Below are 23,469 nucleotides of genomic sequence, written 5' to 3'. Positions count from 1 at the left end.
ATTTACACATGTTAAGTTTTCTGAAAATAAACACAGTTGACAGTGATAGTACGTTTCTTTTTTTGCTGAGTTTAATTGGTACCTTTTCATGCCTTGCCTTTGGTATCTGCAGTACAATGTCAACATTCAAATATATTTTTTAAACCCACTTAAGGAAAATAATCAACAAATAGTCTTGGTGTGAGTGTTTTATTACATTTAATTTATCCATAATCAATTAATTTGCCGAACCCTTTGGGTTATTATAGCATTGCTTGTCAAAATACATCTCCATTCTTCAATGCACTCCTTGAATACATACATATGCATTTGTATATACATATGCATTATGCACAACCAACCTGCATAAAAATATACATGAAAAATTACACCATAATTATCTTAGTCCTCTTCCCATATTTGAAGTCTAAAAATAACTTACTTTAAAAATCATACTGTTCTTTCAATAAATTAGAAAGTAAAATACATGACCAAAAATGGTTTAGATGTTCTTCCAAAATACTAATTAAAAAAAAAAAAGGTACAATAAACTACCTTTTTGTTTTATTTTCAGGCATCTCATAGGTCAGTTTTATTGAGGTGTTAAATAAAATAAAAACACACGTTTGCACTGTCTGCAAAGTCCCTGGTATGGCAGCAGCCACTGGGTCCTGTGAGACGAAGGGTAGGGAGCAGGATGACAATGCAACTTTACAGAAGCAGGTTCACTATAGAAATGTACTGTGTAGAACAGATAGGATTGTCTGTCATTTTGACTAGGAAATCATGTCAGCTCTATTCATTACATTGGTCTCCAACATTCCAGACCTTTCGCTTCAATGAATTCACCCCAGTATTCTTCTCAGTCCTCGTCCTATATGGCTACGGCACTTTCATAAATTCCTCACATCACATCTGCTCTCTTGTCCCTCACTTTGTTCCTTAGTTTAGTCCTGGCTTTGAATGCCGCGGAGTTGAACAGATGCTGTGAGAGGAAAATAAAAACAGGTTAGACGTACACCCTTCAAAATAAAGAATGCCAATATGGAGGGCAGTCCTGTGAAGACTAGGCAAACTCATAACATTTCATGGTGTTTAACCGACATGCATTTACACTGAACAAAAATAAACACAACATGTAAAGTGTTGGTCCCATGTTTCATGAGCTGAAATAAAAAAAATCCCAGACATGTTCCATTCGCACAAAAATCTTATTTCCCTCAAATTTTGTGCAAACATATATATTTTTTTAACACCCCTGTTAGTGAGCCTTTCTCCTTTGGCAAGATAATCTTTCTACCTGACCAGTGTGGCATATAAAGAAGCTGATAAAACAGCATGGGCATTACACAGGTGCACCTTATGCTGGGGACAATAAAAGGCCACTTTAAAATATGCCGATTTGTCACAACACAAGGCCACATATTTTTCAATTGGCATGCTCACTGCAGGAATGTCCACCAGAGTTGGTGCCAGATAATTGAATGTTCATTTCTCTACCATAAGCTGCCTCCAACGTTTTAGAGAATTTAGCAGTACGTCCAACCGGCCTCACAACAGCAGAGCATGTGTAACCACACCAGCCCAGGACCTCCACATTCGGCTTCTTCATGTAGTGGATCGTCAGTGGGGGGCTTCGAAGGAGTTTTTCTGTCTGTAATAAAGCTATTTTGTGGGGGGGAACTCATTCTGATTTGCTAAGCCTGGCTCCCCAATGGGTGGGTTGGCTGTTAAGTGGGTGGGCCTATGCCCTCCAAGGCCCACCCACTTGGCTGCACCCCTGCCCAGTCATGTGAAATCCATAGTTTAGAGCCTAATGAACTCATTTCAATTGATTGATTTTCTTTATATGAAGTGTAACTCAGTAAAACCTTTGAAATTGTTGCATTCTAAGTTGATATTTTTGTTCAGTATAATTAGACAGCGGAAATCTCACATGAAATGCACCATGTGGTTGTTGAACAGATAAGTGTCAGGTTAAGTGGGTATTTGTCAGTGGTCGTGGTTTCATGACGAGTGGTTATGTGTTGGTGGTAGGTGTGTTTGGAGACAGTCATAGGCCATGGGACCCCCACCTTCTCGAAACGGGAGATCTTGCTGGATTTGACAGACGAGTCCAGTATCAGGGGGGGTCCCAGGCCAAATATGTCCCTCAGCAGCGGGTTAAACTAGAGAGACAAGACCAGGCACACCATTGAAAACTAGCCATTTCCAAAGAATATATAAGAGGCAAGCAAGCATCAAACACCTTCCAGAAATTTTTGATTAGAACATGCTGGTTTCAGAGATAGTCTTTTTATAGCATAGATATCAACTATATCCTACAAACACAATTATAGACCTAGATGTTTGTTCAAACCTGAAGATGGTGTCTCACTCCAGACACCAGCACCTCTTTGAAGGCGTCGTAGACCCTCCTGCGCATCCAGCTGTCGATGTAGATGCCCTCCACACCAAAGCGGATCTTCTCCTCGGAGAAGTCCTCGTTCTGCACGACGTTGGGCAAAAATATCATTAAAAAAATTATAATCAACATGACATATTTCTCTCACTGACTGACCAACGGTCTCCAGTTACAGTGACTGGCCTGGTGTGATTTAAAAACCCTCGAGCAACGTTAGAACCTTGCACCGGTTCAGGACGACTCGTGGTTCCTCACCTCAATGTAATGTAGCACCTCTCTGAATATGGTGCGCTGTTTCCTCCTGTCGTTCTTGGCACGGTGCTTGTTGCCGTCGGTGGCCAGGCCCTTCAGGGACTCGCACAGCGTGTCGCTGTCTTCAAACTCAAATTCCTACACAGAAAAACAAAGATCAGCGGGGATTTCCCCCCCCCACTTCCTCTACATTGCCTGCATATTGTGTTTGAGCTGCCGAGTGAGTAGAACCAGGGCCTGTATTCACAAAGTGTTAGAGAACGCCGGTGCTGATCTCAGATCAGCCACCCCCCCTCCCATGTAATCATATTCATTGTGATCGAGAAAGCAAAACGGATCAGAAATCAGCACTTCTACTCAGATGTTTGATCCATACAGCCCCGGGTTGTTCATTAGGCAAAACATACCCTGTCTATATCTCTTCCCAGTTCAACCAGCAAGGCTATGGTCTCCCCCACAGCTATCCTGTAGTTCACGTCGCTGCTCTCCAGGCAGGCCTGTAGCTTGGGTAGATGTCTGAGCACAAGAGGAGACCGAGGACGTGAGATGAGCAACGTGGCAGGTTATATATATTCAGATCCTGGTTGTGTCTCAAATGGCACCCTATTCCCCATGTCGTGGTCATGCAGTGCACTTCTTTAGTCAAATATGCAGGACAGCACTACGGCACTAAATGGGGAACGGGGGTGTCATTTGAGACACCGTCGGTCTGTGTGTGTCACTCACAGGTCCAGCAGCACAGTGAGGCGGGAGGCGGGGCAGAGGGTGACGAGCAGGGCCCAGGCATGCAGGGCGGCGCCGTGGAGCCCAGGGGTACCGGCATTGGGGGTGGGCAGGGTGCCCTCGCGGTTGGGGTACGACATGGTGAACACACTCTCCAGGTGACTCATGGATTTCACCAAGTCCTGCCAAAGAGGGAAAGAGGAAAAAATTATGACAGAGAAAAAGCGAGAGAGAGAGTTCAGACTCAATTTGTGGATCTTGATTTTCCATACTACATCTCTTTTCCAGCTACAGAGAAATAGGATGAAAAGGATTTCTAGAGAATCTCACCTCTCCGTCTTCCGCAGCAGAAACGTAGCAGCACATACCCAGCGCACGGGCACACTGCAAGAGGAAGAGGGATGAACAGCTTTTTAAAAAAACTGAGACTTACAAGAAGGCACTCTTAGTGGAAAAACTGCCGTCGACAACAGGAGTGTGACGAAGGCCAGCGGTGACACTCACGCTCTGGCGGGCGGCCACACTGGCACAGCCGTCAATCATGATGGCGCTGAGGACAGGCCGGAGGATCTTGAAACCCTCCTCGCCCTCGTCCCCCCCGCCGAGCTGCACACACAGCTGGGCACACACGGTGGCCGCTGCAGCCTGCTCCTCTCCACCACCTGAGAGAGAAGAACGGAGAGAAGGGACAGAAACAGAGTAGAGGGACGGAAAAGGGGTCAGATCCCTTTTTACAAGCTCGACAAGAGAAGTCCGGCTATCGGCGGGACTTGGTCAATCAGAAGATTAACTGAATTCGTAGAGCCTAAATTCAGACTCGATGAGGGTCCATTTAGGATAGAAATAGTTACATTTCAAGACAAATAGAAGGCATGGTAGAGCAAGTAAGTCCTAATCATCTTCTCAAGTTTTTACTCAGACCAGCACCACCTAAAGTGATGTACGCTTGACGATATTTACCACCGTAATTCATAGACCACAACCCACACACAGTGCTGTGGCGTCTCACCCTTGCGCAGGCTCCTCTCCAGGCAGTCGCTGACGGTGAGGCGTCTCTCTAACAGGAAGTCATAGAGCAGCTTGGAGGAAAAGGCCCCTCCCAGAGAGTCTAGGGCTGCCAGGCGCGTCTTTGCACTGAGCGGGATGGGAGGAAGGGCCACGTCAGTACGTCGCTACACATCTCTGCCTAATGCTGTCGTTACGAGAGGACAGCTCTTACACCATTGTTGGAAGTATTCGCACCACTTGACTTTTTACAGAGTGGGATTTGTGTGGATTGTTTGTCAACGATTTACACAAAACTCTCTCTCATTGGAAGATTTGTATTAAAAAAAAAATCTACATATCATGAAAAATAAAACACTAATATATCTTGATTAGATTAGTATTGAGTCAATACATGTTAGAATCACCTTTGGCAGTGATTATAGCTGTGAGTCTTTCTGGGTAAATCTAAGAGCTTTGCACACCTGGATTGTACAATATTTGCACATTAGCTTTAAAGTTCTTTAAGGTCTCAAGTTGTTTGTTGATCATGCTAGACTGACAAGTCTTGCCATCGATTTTCAAGCAGATTTAAGTCCAAACGGTAACTAGGCCACTCAAAAACATTCAATGTCGTCTTGGGAAGCAACTCCAGTTGACATTTGGCCCTGTGTCTTAGATTACTGTCCTGTGGAAAGGTGAATTTGTCTCCTGGTGTCTGTTGGAAAGCAACAGACAACCAGGTTTTCCTCTAGAATTGTGCCTGTGCCTAGCTCCATTCCATTTCTTTTTATCCTAAAACCTCCTTAGTCCTTGCCAATGACAAGCATACCCATAACCCCATGCAGCCACCACCATGCTGATGTGTTGTGTTAGCCCCAAAAATAATGCTTTATGTTCAGGACAAAGTCCATTTCCGCGCAACATATTTAGCAGTTTTACTGTAGTGTCTTATTGCAAACAGGATGCATGTTTTGTAATATTTTTTATTCTGTACAAGCTTCCTTCTCTTCACTCTCAATTTTCTTCCAGTTCCTCTCCGGCAACTGAGTTAGGAAGGACACCTGTGTCTTTGTAGTGACAGTCATAGACTGTTCTCTCTACTACCGCATGGCAAGCGGTACCGGAGTTCCAAATCTAGGACAAAAAGGCTTCTAAACTGTTTTTACCCCCAAGCCATAAGACTCCCGAACAGGTAATCAAATGGTTAGCCGGACTATTTGCATTGTTTGCATTTTTTTCGCACTATTGGTTAGAGCCTGTAAGTAAACATTTCACTGGAAGGTCTACACCGGTTGTATTCGGAGAACGTGACAAATACACTTTTAATTGATATTGATACACCATTCAAAATGTAATTAATCACTTCACCAGGCTCAAATGTCTGCTTTTTTAAATTAAAACAATTACTTGTACCCATCTACCAATAGGTGCCCTTCTTTGCAGGGCATTGGAAAACCTCCCTGTTCTTTGTTGTTGAATCTATTTTTGAAATTCACTGCTCGACTGAGGAACCTTAGAGATAATTATATGTGTGGGGTACAGAGATGAGGTAGTCATTCAAAACTCATGTTAAACACTATTATTGCACACAGAGTGAGTCCATGCAACTTATGTGACTTGAAGCACATTTTTACTCCTGAACTTATTTAGGCCATAACAAAAGAGGTTGAATGCTTATTGACTCAAGACATTACTTTTTTTTTTATTCATTTGTAAACATAATTCCACTTTGACATTACGGGATATTATTGTGTGTAGGCCAATGGCAAACAATGTAAATTAAATCAATTTCGAATTCAGGCTTTAATGACAAAACGCAGAAAAAGTCAAGAGGTTTGAATACTTTCTGAAGGCACCGCATGTTCCTATTGTCCATTTAGTCAAGTACTAGCAGCATCGGTGGCTTTCGTTTTTTGTGCAGTTAGAATGTGTACAATAAGTCCTTCCGTAAAAACATTTTAAAACCTGTGAGACGCACCTTTTGTCCATCAGGTTATCTATGCATTGTTTCAGCTTGTCCTCTGTCTCCTCCTGGGCAGTCTGTTCATCTACTGGCTCACCACCTCCCCCTGCGGTGGACCAGATACACAAGGCAATGATGCTGTCCTCTGTCTGGGTGTGTGTCTGTGTGTGTGTGTGTGTGTGTGTGTGTACCCACCAGTGGCCTCGTCCACTACTGAGGCGCCCTCGCTGGCGCTGCTGTAGTGACTGAGCACGTCAGACGCCAGCTCATCATCACTGGCACCCGACTCACCCTTCACCCCATTCCTCCCGCCTACGAGAACAAGAGAAAGAATTGAGGACAGAGAGGAGAGGAAGTGAGAGCAGGACAGGGGGACCGGGGGGGGGGAGAGAAGAAGAGTGAGCTCGAAGTGAACCATGTCGCTGTCAGTGGCTCAGCTGTTGGTGTCTGTCAGTAATGATATCCTAGGAACCGCTCCTTATAGAAAGCAGGGTCTATTCTGCCCACGGTGCTGACACGAGCACATCCGCGTAGCTAAACTGGGAATGCTGGCCGCGTTCTTCCTGCGCCCATGACAGCGAAGGTAACTGAACTAAATGGCTATCGCCCCGCACCACTCACGTCTGTCACTATGAAGTGCTTTGAGGGGCCATATCACCTCCTTACACCCTAGACCTGGGGTTCTTAAACTTTTTCAGCTTGACACCCAAATGAGAAACTAACAGTCAACCCATGACCCAAATCGTCCTCCATGGGGCCAAACTAAGAAATAACTGTGTGATTATAGATGTATTCCCATAACTCGTGACCCAGCTCTAACATGCCCAGGGCTCACTTTGATTCCCGAACCATAGTTTATGAAATCGCTATCCCACTTGGACAAGAGAAATACCCATGTACGAATGCTGTTCATTGACTATAACTCAGCCTTCAACACCACAGTACCCTCCAATCACATCACTGAGCTCAGGGCCAATGGGTCAGAACCCCTCCCTGTGCAACTGGGTCCTGAACTTCCTGACACCAAGTGGTGAAAGTAGGCAACCACACTGATCCCCAACAGAGGACCCACCAGGGTGGCGTGTTCAGCCCCCCTCCTGTACACTCTGTTCACCCATGACCGCGTAGCCACGCACTCCTCAAACAAAATCATCAAGTTTGCTAACGACACAACAGCCTGGTTACCAACAACGATGAGACCGCCTACAGGGAGTAGATTAGAGCCCTGGCAGACTGGTGGAAAGAAAATAACCTCACCCTCAACACAAATTAAGGATTGTGGACTACAGCAGGGTGTTTCACCGCCTGGTACGGCAATCGTACCATCCGCAACCGCAGGGCTCCCCAGAGGGTGGCGCGGTCAGCCCAACGCATCACCAGAGGCACACCGCCTGCCCTCCAAGAAGATCAAAAGGACCTCAGCTACCGAGCAAAGGCCTGTTCACCCCGCTAACATCTAGACGGCGGAGACAGAGGTGCATCAAAGACGGGACCGAGTGACTGAGAAGCAGCTTCCATCTCCAGACCATCAGACTGTTAAGCAGTCAACACTTGCAGCCCTCTGCCCAGTATCCTGCCCTGAACCTTGAGACTCCTGCCCTATGTACATACAGTCACGGAACACTGCTCACTTAAATGGTTACATACTACACATAATATACTGTATTCTAGTCATGGCTCATCCTAGGTAACTTAGAGCATTTTTCTGGATTATGTGTGTTTTATTTGTTGCATTGTTGGATCTTGACGCACAAGGATTTCGCTGCACCTGCGATAACATCTGCAAATCTGTGAAAGCAATAAATGAATAACCTTTGATTTGAATCGACTGGCACTGCCAGTAGCACAGCTTCCGGACTGTGGCCCTGACCTGACAGGTGGCAGAAACACCATAGTCTCCATAACATTAACATTTGACTGGTTCTGCACTGTCTGCTATTAAAACTACAGATACCAACTGTTGGGCAAATGTTGATTTCCTGCCTTAATTCAAAGTGAGGGACAGCTCTTCAGGACAACCTCTCAAAAGTATTTCAACTTGTACATGTGATTCAATTAAATCAACAGTATTTCTGGTCAATTGGATAACATTTGACTTGTATTTTTCCATCTTGATTTGACAGTTCGTCTACCATGGGGGGGGGGGGCTTTATGGATATCAATGAGATCCATGACCTCAGTGGCCCTGACACAGGTATGACCTTTCCTCTTACTACAGTACTGTTCCCTGTAGACGCCATAGTTTCCATGTTCCACAGTGAGGTAGTACCCTCTGGGTCACACACTGACACGACCTGCCTGACCCCCATCCCACACAATGACCGGTCGGCTCACTGCAACGACTATGTGACTGGCCCACGGTAATCCTGACAACATTAGAAAGTCCTGAGCCAGCATGGGAGCCTAACCCAGTCCTGGCCAGGCTGACCCCCCCACAGCCCAACCCCCCCACACTTCTACCTATATCTCTGTCCCACTAGCCCAGCCAGTCATCTGGCCTGCCCTAGCAGAGAGAGCTTTACTGGAGGAAAGTTCACCGGGCTGACAGACCTGGACAGAGGGAATCCAGCGATACAATCCCCTTCCTGTTCATTACAACAGTATTGTAGTGTCCTCAGGCTTGTATAATAGTATGACCTCCAAGCGTATGTAATATGGTCTCCCAAGTGGTGCAGCGGTCTAAGGCACTACATGTCAGTGTAAGAGGCATCACTACAGACCCTGGTTCGATGCCATGCTGTATCACAACCGGAATTGATTGGGAGTCCCATAGGGCGGCACACAATTGGCCGAGCGTCGTCCGAGTTAGGGTTTGGCCGGGGTAGGCCAATTTGTTCTTAACTGACTTGCCTAGTTAAATAAAGGCTTAATTAAAAAATATACATAGTATGACCACATTTACTATGAAGTCCAAAGATAAACAATGGCTTCCAGAAAACATGTCCATTAATTTAGTTACTATTCTACAATGACTGCCATTGATCTAATTCAATAAGTGTCACTCATCTCACCACTCTGTTACTAGTGATCCTGAGTGGGCCTTTATCAGTCACGTGACTTACTGGTGAGCAACCTTGACCCCCCCGGGAGCGCGTGCCTGTGTTCTGAAACACCATGCACGTGTCAGCCCATAGCGATCACTCAACGTTGACACAACTGTCTACAGTGCACCTCAGTCATGCCAAGGGGAGCCGCTTGAGTGGCAGGGCTTCTCTTCTCTCCAGACGTCCAGTGAGAGGAAAGGGCGGGACCTCATTGCCGTCACCCCCCCCCCACCCTCTCACATATCAGCATGGGCTTCCTGTGCCCACATATAGACTTAGTCTTGGCCAATTGGGTCTTTAACACAGATTTTCATAAGCAATTTCCCAGCTGCTCAAGGTTAAAAACCTAAGTCAGATTCTGGCACATCACAACATGACTGGAATTACAAACAGATTTCTCTGAGGAAAGAACGTGACCCATAGAGCATCAAAACAACACAGGGTGTATGCGATAGGAAAGCTGACGAATGGTAATGCTATGGTTTTGAGAGAGTGCCATGCAGCATTCTGAATGAAGCCTCTATGAGAAGAGTGAGGTCAGTGAGTTGGCTAACATGGCATCACAATCAGGAGAGGGGAGGGTGGCGCTGGGAGTATCCATCTGGTGATACAGCGTTAGCAGGACAGAGGGGGAGAGAATGCTGGGAATCCTGGGACATGAGACCAGCTGAGGTGATGTGAGGCAGGGAAAAACATCGAAAGGTCGACTCCCAAAAGACAAGAGCTGTGTACAAATACTCATACGACTCACACTATTTGTGACATAAATTGAGTATGTAGTACTCAACTGGTCATAGTGCGGATATAGTTAGTACGCCAAAAGTTCCCGGGTGTCGTTCTAAATTCGCCAAAATATGAAGTATACAAGCAAGTGGACACTATTTCTGTGCTTTTGGGCCCATAATGCATTTCTTCAGCAAATGTGCATGTCTTCACAATTCTCCGATTTGAAGTAAACGGCAGAAAATATACTTTAACTAACTATGACAAATGTTAAAAAAATGTTGAGCAATGTTTCGTTACACATTATTGGCTGAATTTGTTAGCTACGCTATCCTTATGAACCACATAGCATTACAGCAGTAATATGTACCGGTATGTTGTTAACTAGTTACCTAACGTTAGTTGACTTTGAACTAGCCAGGCAGTATATTAATTACAATCTAACTAACCAACGTTTATTGAGTTGATTATTCGCGTCATTCTTAGCTAAGTGTCATTGTGCGTTCTCAATGGACATAGACAGAATTAACAATCCACTTCGATTTCAGAGCACTCTCGTCTGAGTGTGCCAGAGTGCAGAATAACGGATGAATTTATCGAACGCTCAACAGCCATTGAATATATGTTGGCAAAAAAAAGCGTAATTAAATTGTTGCCAGCAGCACAGTTAAGGTCACCAACACTCTGGATAACAAACAGTCTAGCCAGCTCTGCCAGGGCGAGTAAAATGGTCAGAGTGAGTTCTGTTCTCTTATTTGTGTCTGGAAATAGCTAGCCAACGTTAGCCAGGTAGCTCGGGTGCTTGACTGCCGTTGTGAGGTCAGAAAGCTCGGATCAACCCTACTCCTCGGCCAGAGAGCGAAACACTCAGAATTTACGAACGGACAATCTGACAACGCTCTGGATTTACAAACGCCAAGGGCGAACTCTGGCACTCCAGATGGCATTTACGAACACACCCGAAATCGTAAAATGTCTAGCTAGACATTTGTTATGCTAACAAGCTAGCAAGAGGTTGCAAAGCAACAGCATCAACTTCCAGGTAGACAGGCAAAGCGCTAGTACGCTCAACTGAAATGATACCGATGGTTTACAGTATACTAAAATAGTAGACCTAATAGTATATAGTATGTTGTATATACCCATTAAGTATGTAATATACACTATGTTAGTATGGGTATTTGTACACAGCTATGGTTAGGAATGCTTGAAAGCAGCTATCACACCTGCAACATCATGGGCCATGCAAGACCATATTAATTGTGACAATGACATCTAATGGTAAAGAGGAGTTAAGTGGGTGGGGAAGTATTGGAATGTGATGCTCAAACGGGAATAGTTGACTGATGGCCATAGGCATCAAATGGGTCCAGGTGACAAATGAGGAGTAAGGTTTGAAGCAGGCCAAGGGGTTGGAGCTCTGCTGTGTTACCTTTGAGAGACAGGGGGCCCTTGGCTGACAGCTGCAATTGTAGAACCTCATGTCGGAGAGAGCCTGTAAAAGGGGTTCAGGTGGAGAGGGGAGGATGGATAGCAAGTTGGCCATGGGTGGAGGAAGATACTTTTAGACAGAGACTAAACCTCCTGTTGCTTTCAGAAATGTATCGCTTGCTTCCCCCAGACAGTCTTCTCTGTAAACCCATCAGGACATTTTCTACAGTTGATGAATTCTGCCATCTTTAGTTGTCATATGGAGAGTTGTGTGTAAGTGTAAAATCTACTATGAGATTAGTCTGTGGTTGTGATAAACCTGGATTTTACTTGGAGATAGCTAGCATTCTAGTTGAGCATAAATTCATTATGATCGATAATTTGGAGGTTTCTGCCACACTTCTGACATTTGGCCACCTGTACATCTGTCAAAACTGAGTTTCAGCTTCAGCAATCAGACACAGAGAAGAACCCAATGGCATGCTCCTCTTCTCCCCCTCGTCATATCCTTCTCAAAATCCATTGGATGAGAAAGCCAGAGGTCCCTCCCCTCTGATTTTCTCCTCCAATGGGGTTTGAGAAGGAGACGAAAACGTGAGGAGTACGCCATTGAAATGTCCACGGGAGATGTGTTGCGTCAGCATGTGATGTGCACTACTCACATCAAACCACAATTTACCAGGGGCGGCGAGCAGAACGCCCTGCTAGTTATATTGCTACAAGCTCTGGCAAGCCTGTGGTCGGCACACGATAGGTATTACGAAAAGCGCACACACAATCATTGTTACTGTATGTCCCGCATTCCGATCTAAACGTGTGAAATGTGACAGCATTGCCCGTCAAAGGACCAGGCTCGAGTCGTGTTGGCCCATCACAGGCAAATGACCTCACTTGAGACATTTTCAGAGACTGACACGAACCCTGCTAAAAAAGAATCTCAGGGACAAACGTTTTACTGTTCATGCTTGTCTCGCTTTAGAGCAGACCTGTCACTAACGTTATGTTACACTATGTTGTAATGTCACTTTGAATGATCAAGTGGTAAATTATACAAACCAAAGTTAGCTAAGGCAAGATGAATTGGCTAGCTTGGAATACAAAAATAAAAATGCATAGCATACAGTTGTCTTATAGCCGTTATAATGTATTAGTATCAAAGAAATTGACATTCAAGAAGGAAGTACTATAATAGCTAGTAACTTTGTTCCATATGCAGATCAATTCTGGCAGTTGCACAACAATTAGCTAACTAGCTATGCCATCTTACTTTGTCCAGTATAGAAGATATTACTTCTACTACACATGATCGTGTGTTGGTATAAAAAAATAAAAATAAAGAGTTAGCAGTTAGCTTACACTTGTTTGAACCACGTTTCCCTTTTTTAATCCTTGGCATGTCGCCAGTCAGGTTTCTTCACCACTTCCCTTCCAATTGTCAGCAGGGCACCACCGGTGTCAGTCTTTTGACCACAATCCCAGAGGATATTCAAGTTCTCAGTTTGTGCGATGACACCAGATTTCCAAAACAAATATAGCCAAAACTTGGCTAGCCAAACTAACAATACACCCACGTCGCGTTTTCAGTGGCACCACGCTTCAGCCACCACGGCAGACAATATCATTGAGTTAGCTTTACAACTCGATGAATCTCGTTTTCTTCAATGTTTCAGAATATATTATCTGTGATTGTCTCCGGGTAGCCGATATCTAATGCCAGGTTGAGATAGAAAATATTTGTCAAAGTGTTTGGGACAGAGTATCGAGCACATTACTGTTTCAAATTCCACCATCTTCTCCTCAGTAACCGCTTTCCAGACCGGACATGCTCCACCTCTTTTTAGATATTGTAGGCGAAGTTGGGTAATGTAGTCATGGGATGATTCTCACTCAAGTGCCCAAAGCATGAATTCATCGAATCAACCTGTTTGGGTTGTCTCTGAGTATTTGTGTGGTGAGGAACGGAAATAACACTAGCAGTTTGAAACTAATTCATTGGTTTATTTTGTGCTTTTTATCGTGTTTAATTATTTATAAACAACACAATCTCAGTTAAATGGACAAAAACACAGTGTATTAATCAATCTCCATTGACTAATGCATGGATAAACAGTGACTATAGTCCATACAAATATGGCAATCGTACTCGCAGTTAATGAGCACATTTTAGCAACTGAGATCGGTGAAAGATAATATTTAACTTCGATCTAGTGGAGTAATGATGCCATGAAAATAGTGACCTCCAAAAATACAAAGCAATTTCTTCAAAGTTAAGGCATTCCGCAACGAATGGAAATGTGTATTATATTGTGAATTACACCCTATATGACAAGGAAAATAGAAGGGCGCTAGATACAAAAATACATAATTACCTAGCTATACAAAATGAAGGCATTCACACGTCAATCCCAAAACATTGAGACAATATTTCAGTCGTACAGGGGAGATGCGAGACCCCGAACACCTCTAAGTTACTTTACAATAGTCCCACTTCTAGTTTCTAAAGCTTTCTTGTAAGATTTTTGGCCACATGTTAACGCATATCATCAGTGATGTAGTGGTGGGAGAAAAATATATAGTTGTGTAAAACTGATCGCCGGTCCCCTGTGAAAAAAATAAAGGTCTCTATACTTTCGACGAATTTCTCCGTAAAAGGTGGGTCACTTGTTGAAGGTAAAAAAAAAAGGGATGAGCTGCACTTAGCCTCCACTACACACCATGTATTGTATTGTTACGTTTCACTTTGTTGGGAATGTTGTTGGGAACTAAGATCATTGTACAAGCCTAATGACATATAATATCACAATTTGGAATCATATGGAGAGTTTGGTCCTGTTGATATATAGTATTAGGTTAGTAATTAGTGAACATTTATCTAACACACACGTCATTGGGTCACGAAGCCTGCAAAATGCAAGTTTTTTAAAATTCAACGTCTAATTGGTATTAGAAAGGAGAAAATAAGTTTTGCACACTAGTCCTGTTCAAGCGACATCCTGTTTTGTCTCTTGGTTTTATGTAGCACGTTACGCTGCTTTTGAGGACCAGTCAGCGATTTCCCTGTCCTGTCCTCCCAACCGTATGGCTCATTCATACAACTCACTGTGGTCTGAGGACCATTAACACGCTTCAGATAACAGGAGTGAAAAGCCTCATCATCAAGGGTTCAGCTGTGTTTATAGTTGTGTTGAGCTGTGGCTGAAGGCGAGGCCACACACACACACACACACACACACACACACACACACACACACACACACACACACACACATAACCCGTTCTCTGTTGCTAAAGAAGCCTTGCAGTCCTTCAGCTTTGAGTGTCAATGCTCGAGGTGAACACAAGGGGGCAGAATTGCTCTGATAAACTGATCTCTGGTGGGAGAAGGTATGTCTGGTCAGGTCACTGTCCACTGGCATGCAGGCTGATCGCATAAACTCCATTGAGAGACAGATCTACTGGCCAGAGTAGTAGTTCGTAGGCATAAAGGGCTTCTTGGTGACCACCGGCTTCTTCCTCACCTCCACCTGAAAGGGGAGTTCCATTCTTGGCGTATGGCGCATCCACGTAACCCATGGCAATGTTCTGCTTCAGGCAGGGGGAGGGGCAACCACTGGTGATCTCACCTGAAGAAAAAAAACAGATGAAATGAAAGTTGAATCTAATCTCAAAAGCAATCCACACACAGCTGCATTTCAACGAAACAGTGGGCCAGTTGGGCCTAAATAACACTCCAGTGTAGGCCCACTGAAAGATAACTGAAATAATCAGGCATGGCATCCTGATCCTAAGTAGGTATGATAACATTTTTGCATATGATTATTCAAACCTCACCACAGTGAAAATACATAGATTGTTCTTGTATTTTGTCATAGCTAGTAAGAGATCCTCTAACTGACCTTTTCCCTCTGGGCTGAGGATGGAGGTGTGCTGTCTGTCAGGGGGTCCCGAGGACACCAGACCCACACGCTTCCTCGCTGTCTTCGCCTTTATCTGGGGGAGAATGACCTCCGCACTGGGGAAATCCTTCGCCTGACGCCGCCGCTTTCCTGCAAGTCCATCAAACAACCCAATTAGCACAAACAGAGACACAAACGTACACATAAACCAACACAAACACTGATGCACACACACACACACACATACGCGCGCACACACACACACACACACACACACACACACACACACACACACACACACACACACACACACACACACACACACACACACACACACACACACACACACACACACACACACACACACACACACACACACACACACACACATTTACATTTACATTTAAGTCATTTAGCAGACGCTCTTATCCAGAGCGACTTACAAATTGGTGCATTCACCTTATGACATCCAGTGGAACAGCCACTTTACAATAGTGCATCTAAATCTTTTAAGGGGGGGGGGGTGAGAAGGATTACTTTATCCTATCCTAGGTATTCCTTAAAGAGGTGGGGTTTCAGGTGTCTCCGGAAGGTGGTGATTGACTCCGCTGTCCTGGCGTCGTGAGGGAGTGTGTTCCACCATTGGGGAGCCAGAGCAGCGAACAGTTTTGACTGGGCTGAGCGGGAACTGTACTTCCTCAGTGGTAGGGAGGCGAGCAGGCCAGAGGTGGATGAACGCAGTGCCCTTGTTTGGGTGTAGGGCCTGATCAGAGCCTGGAGGTACTGAGGTGCCGTTCCCCTCACAGCTCCGTAGGCAAGCACCATGGTCTTGTAGCGGATGCGAGCTTCAACTGGAAGCCAGTGGAGAGAGCGGAGGAGCGGGGTGACGTGAGAGAACTTGGGAAGGTTGAACACCAGACGGGCTGCGGCGTTCTGGATGAGTTGTAGGGGTTTAATGGCACAGGCAGGGAGCCCAGCCAACAGCGAGTTGCAGTAATCCAGATGGGAGATGACAAGTGCCTGGATTAGGACCTGCGCCGCTTCCTGTGTGAGGCAGGGTCGTACTCTGCGGATGTTGTAGAGCATGAACCTACAGGAACGGGCCACCGCCTTGATGTTAGTTGAGAACGACAGGGTGTTGTCCAGGATCACGCCAAGGTTCTTAGCGCTCTGGGAGGAGGACACAATGGAGTTGTCAACCATGATGGCGAGATCATGGAACGGGCAGTCCTTCCCCGGGAGGAAGAGCAGCTCCGTCTTGCCGAGGTTCAGCTTGAGGTGGTGATCCGTCATCCACACTGATATGTCTGCCAGACATGCAGAGATGCGATTCGCCACCTGGTCATCAGAAGGGGGAAAGGAGAAGATTAATTGTGTGTCGTCTGCATAGCAATGATAGGAGAGACCATGTGAGGTTATGACAGAGCCAAGTGACTTGGTGTATAGCGAGAATAGGAGAGGGCCTAGAACAGAGCCCTGGGGGACACCAGTGGTGAGAGCACGTGGTGAGGAGACAGATTCTCGCCACGCCACCTGGTAGGAGCGACCTGTCAGGTAGGACGCAATCCAAGCGTGGGCCGCGCCGGAGATGCTCAACTCGGAGAGGGTGGAGAGGAGGATCTGATGGTTCACAGTATCGAAGGCAGCCGATAGGTCTAGAAGGATGAGAGCAGAGGAGAGAGAGTTAGCTTTAGCGGTGCGGAGCGCCTCCGTGATACAGAGAAGAGCAGTCTCAGTTGAATGACTAGTCTTGAAACCTGACTGATTTGGATCAAGAAGGTCATTCTGAGAGAGATAGCGGGAGAGCTGGCCAAGGACGGCACGTTCAAGAGTTTTGGAGAGAAAAGAAAGAAGGGATACTGGTCTGTAGTTGTTGACATCGGAGGGATCGAGTGTAGGTTTTTTCAGAAGGGGTGCAACTCTCGCTCTCTTGAAGACAGAAGGGACGTAGCCAGCGGTCAGGGATGAGTTGATGAGCGAGGTGAGGTAAGGGAGAAGGTCTCCGGAAATGGTCTGGAGAAGAGAGGAGGGGATAGGGTCGAGCGGGCAGGTTGTTGGGCGGCCGGCCGTCACAAGACGCGAGATTTCATCTGGAGAGAGAGGGGAGAAAGAGGTCAGAGCACCGGGTAGGGCAGTGTGAGCAGAACCAGCGGTGTCGTTTGACTTAGCAAACGAGGATCGGATGTCGTCGACCTTCTTTTCAAAATGGTTGACGAAGTCATCTGCAGAGAGGGAGGAGGGGGAGGATTCAGTAGGGAGGAGAAGGTGGCAAAGAGCTTCCTAGGGTTAGAGGCAGATGCTTGGAATTTAGAGTGGTAGAAAGTGGCTTTAGCAGCAGAGACAGAGGAGGAAAATGTAGAGAGGAGGGAGCGAAAGGATGCCAGGTCCGCAGGGAGGCGAGTTTTCCTCCATTTCCGCTCGGCTGCCCGGAGCCCTGTTCTGTGAGCTCGCAATGAGTCGTCGAGCCACGGAGCGGGAGGGGGAGGACCGAGCCGGCCTGGAAGATAGGGGACATAGAGAGTCAAAGGATGCAGAAAGGGAGGAGAGGAGGGTTGAGGAGGCAGAATCAGGAGATAGGTTGGAGAAGGTTTGAGCAGAGGGAAGAGATGATAGGATGGAAGAGGAGAGAGTAGCGGGGGAGAGAGAGCGAAGGTTGGGACGGCGCGATACCATCCGAGTAGGGGCAGTGTGGGAAGTGTTGGATGAGAGCGAGAGGGAAAAGGATACAAGGTAGTGGTCGGAGACTTGGAGGGGAGTTGCAATGAGGTTAGTGGAAGAACAGCATCTAGTAAAGATGAGGTCGAGCGTATTGCCTGCCTTGTGAGTAGGGGGGGGAAGGTGAGAGGGTGAGGTCAAAAGAGGAAAGGAGTGGAAAGAAGGAGGCAGAGAGGAATGAGTCAAAGGTAGACGTGGGGAGGTTAAAGTCGCCCAGAACTGTGAGAGGTGAGCCGTCCTCAGGAAAGGAGCTTATCAAGACATCTAGCTCATTGATGAACTCTCCGAGGGGACCTGGAGGGCGATAAATGATAAGGATGTTAAGCTTGAAAGGGCTGGTAACTGTGACAGCATGAAATTCAAAGGAGGCGATAGACAGATGGGTAAGGGAGAAAGAGAGAATGACCACTTGGGAGAGATGAGGATCCCGGTGCCACCACCCCGCTGACCAGAAGCTCTCGGGTGTGCGAGAACACGTGGGCGGACGAAGAGAGAGCAGTAGGAGTAGCAGTGTTATCTGTGGTGATCCATGTTTCCGTCAGTGCCAAGAAGTCGAGGACTGGAGGGAGGCATAGGCTGAGATGAACTCTGCCTTGTTGGCCGCAGATCGGCAGTTCCAGAGGCTACCGGAGACCTGGAACTCCACGTGGGTCGTGCGCGCTGGGACCACCAGATTAGGGTGGCCGCGGCCACGCGGTGTGGAGCGTTTGTATGGTCTGTGCAGAGAGGAGATAACAGGGATAGACAGACACATAGTTGACAGGCTACAGAAGAGGCTACGCTAATGCAAGGAGATTGGAATGACAAGTGGACTACACGTCTCGAATGTTCAGAAAGTTAAGCTTACGTAGCAAGAATCTTATTGACTAAAATGATTAAAATGATACAGTACTGCTGAAGTAGGCTAGCTGGCAGTGGCTGCGTTGTTGACTTTGTAGACTAGCTGGCAGTGGCTGCGTTGTTGACACTACACTAATCAAGTCATTCCGTTGAGTGTAATAGTTTCTACAGTACTGCTATTCGGGGCTAGCTGGCTAGCTAGCAGTGTTGATTACGTTACGTTGCGTAAAAGAACGACAATAGCTGGCTAGCTAACCTAGAAAATCGCTCTAGACTACACAATTATCTTTGATACACAGACGGCTATGTAGCTAGCTACGATCAAACAAATCAAACCGTTGTGCTGTAATGAAATTAAATGAAAATGTGATACTACCTGTGGAGCGAAGCGGAATGCGACCGGGTTGTTGAGTGCGGAAGTTCTATTCAGTAGACGTTGGCTAGCTGTTGGCTAGCTAGCAGTGTCTCCTATGTTAAGGACGACAAATAGCTGGCTAGCTAACCTCGGTAAATTAAGATAATCACTCTAAGACTACACGCTCTAAACTACACAATTATCTTGGATACGAAGACAGCAAAGACAACTATGTAGCTAGCTAACACTACACTAATCAAGTCGTTCAGTTGAGTGTAATAGTTTCTACAGTGCTGCTATTCGGTAGACGGTGGACGTTTGCTAGCTGGCTAGCTGCTGGGCAGATAGCAGTGTAGACTATGTTAGGACGACGAAATACGAAGTTGCAATAGAAGTGCTGACTGTTTCACTTTGTTGTCCTCTTTCTTTTCCTTTTTCTTCTGTCCTTCTTTTGTCCTTATTTTGTCTTCCTTTCTTCTGTTAACTAGATATTTTTTGTTGTTATTCTTTGTAAGCTAGCTAGCTTCTTCCAGGAGAGTCCCTAGCAACTGCTTAGCAACAAGTAAACAATTCTGTTAGCAATTCAGCTAGCTAAGATAACTGTACAATTTTATGAAAAATAGTTAATTTTTCAAAAGCCTGTCTTTTTTGGTTTGTTCCTTGTTTTGTCTTCTATTGAGTCTTGCAGTTTTCTCTTGATTTTTTCGATGTACTTCACTCTAAAAAAACATTTAAATCTCAATATATACAGGAGCTCATTTTTCAGCAGCTGCTCAATTTAGAACTCCGGAACACACACACACACACACAGCTCTATAGGGGAGTGTATAATTTTGAGGAGTCACCTATAGTCCACAACAGGTTTGCCCCCCCACAGGGATAGTAGACTCATCGATGTAGTTGCCATAGAGACAGAGGCCTGCCTCCAGCCGCAGACTGTCTCGCGCCCCAGGTCCGGCCAGCTTGACCTCACTGTTGGCCAACAGGTGCTCAGTCACGGCCACCACGCCAGACTTAGGCACTGAGATCTGAGCAGGAGGAGGAGGAAATGTCTAATACTTGACAGGTTGCTTCACAGGGAAATAAACACATTCTTGTTTACAAAGGCCTACTGCTTTCAGACAAAGGATACTTGAAGGAAATGCACACAAGAACATCCACCTCTACTGAAGTACCAGAAACGAGTGAAAGAGACACCTCCACTCCATCCTCTCCAGTGTAGCCACAGTGGGTCAGCCTGCAGCCCTGGATCCCAAACACTGTGGCCAAGGTGCTGGTCATGAAGGTCAGCTTGCTGAGGTCATCTGTCAGACCCGACTGGAGCACCTGGGTCATGGAGGGACCTGAGGAGGACATGTACAGGGTTGTATTCATTAGTGCACACTGTAGCCAAAATGTTTTTCAAATGGAAAACAAAAACAAGTGTTTCTTATTGGACAATATCAGTTACTCGCTCCCTGTTTCAGTCTGTTTTCTTCCATTTGGTGCCTAATGAATACGACTCAGGTCAAACACTACTTTAACGCAGGGCCATGTTCAGGAGGGCACAACGTTGTGGAACCTTCCGATATAAACATATCGAGTAGAGAACCGTTGCCATAAGAGAACTTCCCTTGAACGGCAATCAAACATTCCTCCAGAAACTCCAGATCCACACCATGGCCAGCTGCTTTAAACTCTGCCAGTCTAGCTTACAGCAAGCACAGAAAGTCTCAGATAAACTAAACACATGACATATCATCAAAGCATTACAAATCCATCCACATCTTGGATGTCTGCGGACTACTGACCTTCATGTTGGCGGAGTCCTTGTCTGCACAGCCAGCGTTGGACACCACGTAGAGGTAGCCTTGGTCTGTCTTGGTGACGATGAGATCATCATTCATTCCTCCCTTGTCATTGGTGAAGAGGGGGAGCGTGCCCTTGAGATTTAAAAAAAAGTGGGAGGTGTGTGTGTGTGTGTGTTTTATATGTGTGCTTGTGTCTGTGTGTGGGCATGCACGCACGTGTGTGCCTTGGTTTTCAGACATTTTTCTCACCTGGTTGTCCGTCAGCTCTGCTACGTCTCCAACAATCATAGACTCCATGAATTTCCCTCGGTCTCTCCCCCATGGACTTTGCTCTGATAGAGAGACACAAAATGGACGCTATAGCCAATACAATGACCGCCGGATATCTGACAGTTCCCAAATCTGCATAGTGAAATCCCTCTCGCCTGTAACACGCGGCTAGACGTCGAAGATGGAGTGGTGCTGGCGAGTGCTTGATAGGTACGATGTGTTCAGTGTTCCCGGATGCCTACCTACCTATTCTTCTTAATTTACGATAGAGAGTGGAACGACAGTCCTACATACATTCTTTACAATGGTAAATAGCAGTGAGAGGTGTAAACAAGGTCTAAACAAAATATAACATGCCACTCTCATGCCACTCAAACTCAGTGCCTCTTTGCTTGACAACATGGGAAAATCAAAAGAAATCAGCCAAGATCTCAGGAAAAAAATTGTAGACCTCCACAAGTCTGGTTCATCCTTGGGAGAAATTTCCAAACACCTGAAGGTACCACGTTCATCTGTACAAATAATAGTACGCAAGTATAAACACCATGGGACCACGCAGCCGTCATACCGCTCAGGAAGGAACGTACTTTGGTGCAAAAAGTGCAAATCAATCCCAGAAAAACAGCAAAGGACTTTGTGAAGATGCTGGAGGAAACAGGTACAAAAGTATTAATATCCACAGTAAAACGAGTCCTATATCGACATAACCTGAAAGGCCGCTCAGCAAGGAAGAAGCCACTGCTCCAAAACAGCCATAAAAAAGCCAGACTACGGTTTGCAACTGCGCATGGGGACAAAGATCGTACTTTTTGGAGAAGTGTCCTCTGGTCTGATGAAACAAAAATATAACTGTTTGGCCATAATGACCATCATTATGTTTGGAGGAAAAAGGGGGAGGCTTGCAAACCGAAGAACACCATCCCAAACGTGAAGCACGGGGTGGCAGCATCATGTTGTGGGGGTGCTTTGCTACAGGAGGGACTGGTGCACTTCACAAAATAGATGGCAACATGAGGCAGGAAAATTATGTGGATATATTGAAGCAATCTCAAGACATCAGTCAGGAAGTTAAAGCTTGGTCGCAAATGGGTCTTCCAAATGGACAATGACCCCAAGCATACTTCCAAAGTTGTGGCAAAATGGCGTAAGGACAACAAAGTCAAGGTATTGGAGTGGCCATCACATAGCCCTGACCTATAGAACATTTGTGGGCAGAACTGAAAAAGCGTGAGCGAGCAAGGAGGCCTATAAACCTGACTCAGTTACACTAGCTCTGTCAGGAGGAATGGGACAAAATTCACCCAACTTATTGTGGGAAGCTTGTGGAAGGCTACCCAAAACTTTTGACCCAAGTTAAACAATTGAAAGCCAATGCTACCAAATACTAATTGAGTGTATGTAATCTTCTGACCCACTGAGAACGTGATGAAAGAAATAAAAGCTGAAATAAATCACTCTCTACTATTATTCTGACATTTCACATTCTTAAAATAAAGTGGTGATCCTAACTGACCTAAGACAGGGAGTTTTTACTCTGATTAAATGTCAGGAATTGTGAAAAACTGAGTTTAAATGTATTTGGCTAAGGTGTATGTAAACTTCCGACTTCAACTGTATATGAAAAAATAATCCAAAAGTAGGTTCAAATGAATATACAATATTTCCAAGCACAAGGCCAACTGCATATACACATATTTTAGAATTGTTACGTTTTGGGTGGCTTTTAGTGAGCTGCATACATTTGCCCTGCAGGTTGATGGAACAGTACCTCTGAATTTGAAGCATGCCTCGCGGCTAATCCGAGTCCAGCGCTCTGTAGACACTCCCTCGGGTCTCGGGAACCGAATCCGAACCCGCGCCCGCCAGACAGCATCCAAGCCCACATCGTATCTTCCTTGCAGACGAAAACACGTTCCATAAACACCTCGCCGTCGCCAACTCTTTCGACTCCGTACTCGGAATTCTGCTTTCTCGATAAAACAGCGACCATGGTCAGACCAAGGAATTTTGGGAAATGTAGTTGATTAAGTTACACATTCTTCAAACATTTGGAGAAAAAACACTACACAGGCTGGGATTGTGTATCAACACTAAAAT

The 23,469-nt window shown here is 45.7% G+C and overlaps 1 protein-coding gene and 1 pseudogene across 2 annotated transcripts; both read right to left on the bottom strand.

The window, feature by feature from the left end:
* Positions 1–173: 173 nt before the first annotated feature.
* LOC118361323 (interferon-related developmental regulator 2-like) lies at positions 174–13,380 on the bottom strand. 2 transcript variants are annotated; one of them, XM_035741172.2, is made up of 13 exons: positions 12,863–13,380; positions 11,508–11,570; positions 6,504–6,620; positions 6,324–6,414; positions 4,368–4,492; positions 3,863–4,020; positions 3,689–3,742; positions 3,362–3,540; positions 3,043–3,151; positions 2,639–2,773; positions 2,339–2,467; positions 2,055–2,147; positions 174–964 (listed from the first exon to the last, which is right to left on the bottom strand). In XM_035741172.2, exons 1-13 carry the CDS (start codon positions 12,900–12,902, stop codon positions 884–886), a joined length of 1,374 nt encoding a protein of 457 aa, XP_035597065.1. In that variant the 5' UTR covers positions 12,903–13,380; the 3' UTR covers positions 174–883. The 2 variants fall into 2 exon arrangements, with proteins under 2 accessions (XP_035597065.1, XP_035597066.1); XM_035741173.2 differs by lacking the exon at positions 11,508–11,570 and having other exon boundaries at positions 12,863–13,378.
* Positions 13,381–13,506: 126 nt separating this feature from the next.
* Positions 13,507–23,396, bottom strand: LOC118361321 (aminomethyltransferase, mitochondrial-like; annotated as a pseudogene).
* Between the last annotated feature and the right edge of the window lie 73 nt (positions 23,397–23,469).

This window comes from Oncorhynchus keta, chromosome 28 (genome assembly GCF_023373465.1).
Source record: "Oncorhynchus keta strain PuntledgeMale-10-30-2019 chromosome 28, Oket_V2, whole genome shotgun sequence".
NCBI lineage: Eukaryota > Metazoa > Chordata > Actinopteri > Salmoniformes > Salmonidae > Oncorhynchus > Oncorhynchus keta.
This window is presented reverse-complemented; position numbering and strand designations above follow the sequence as displayed.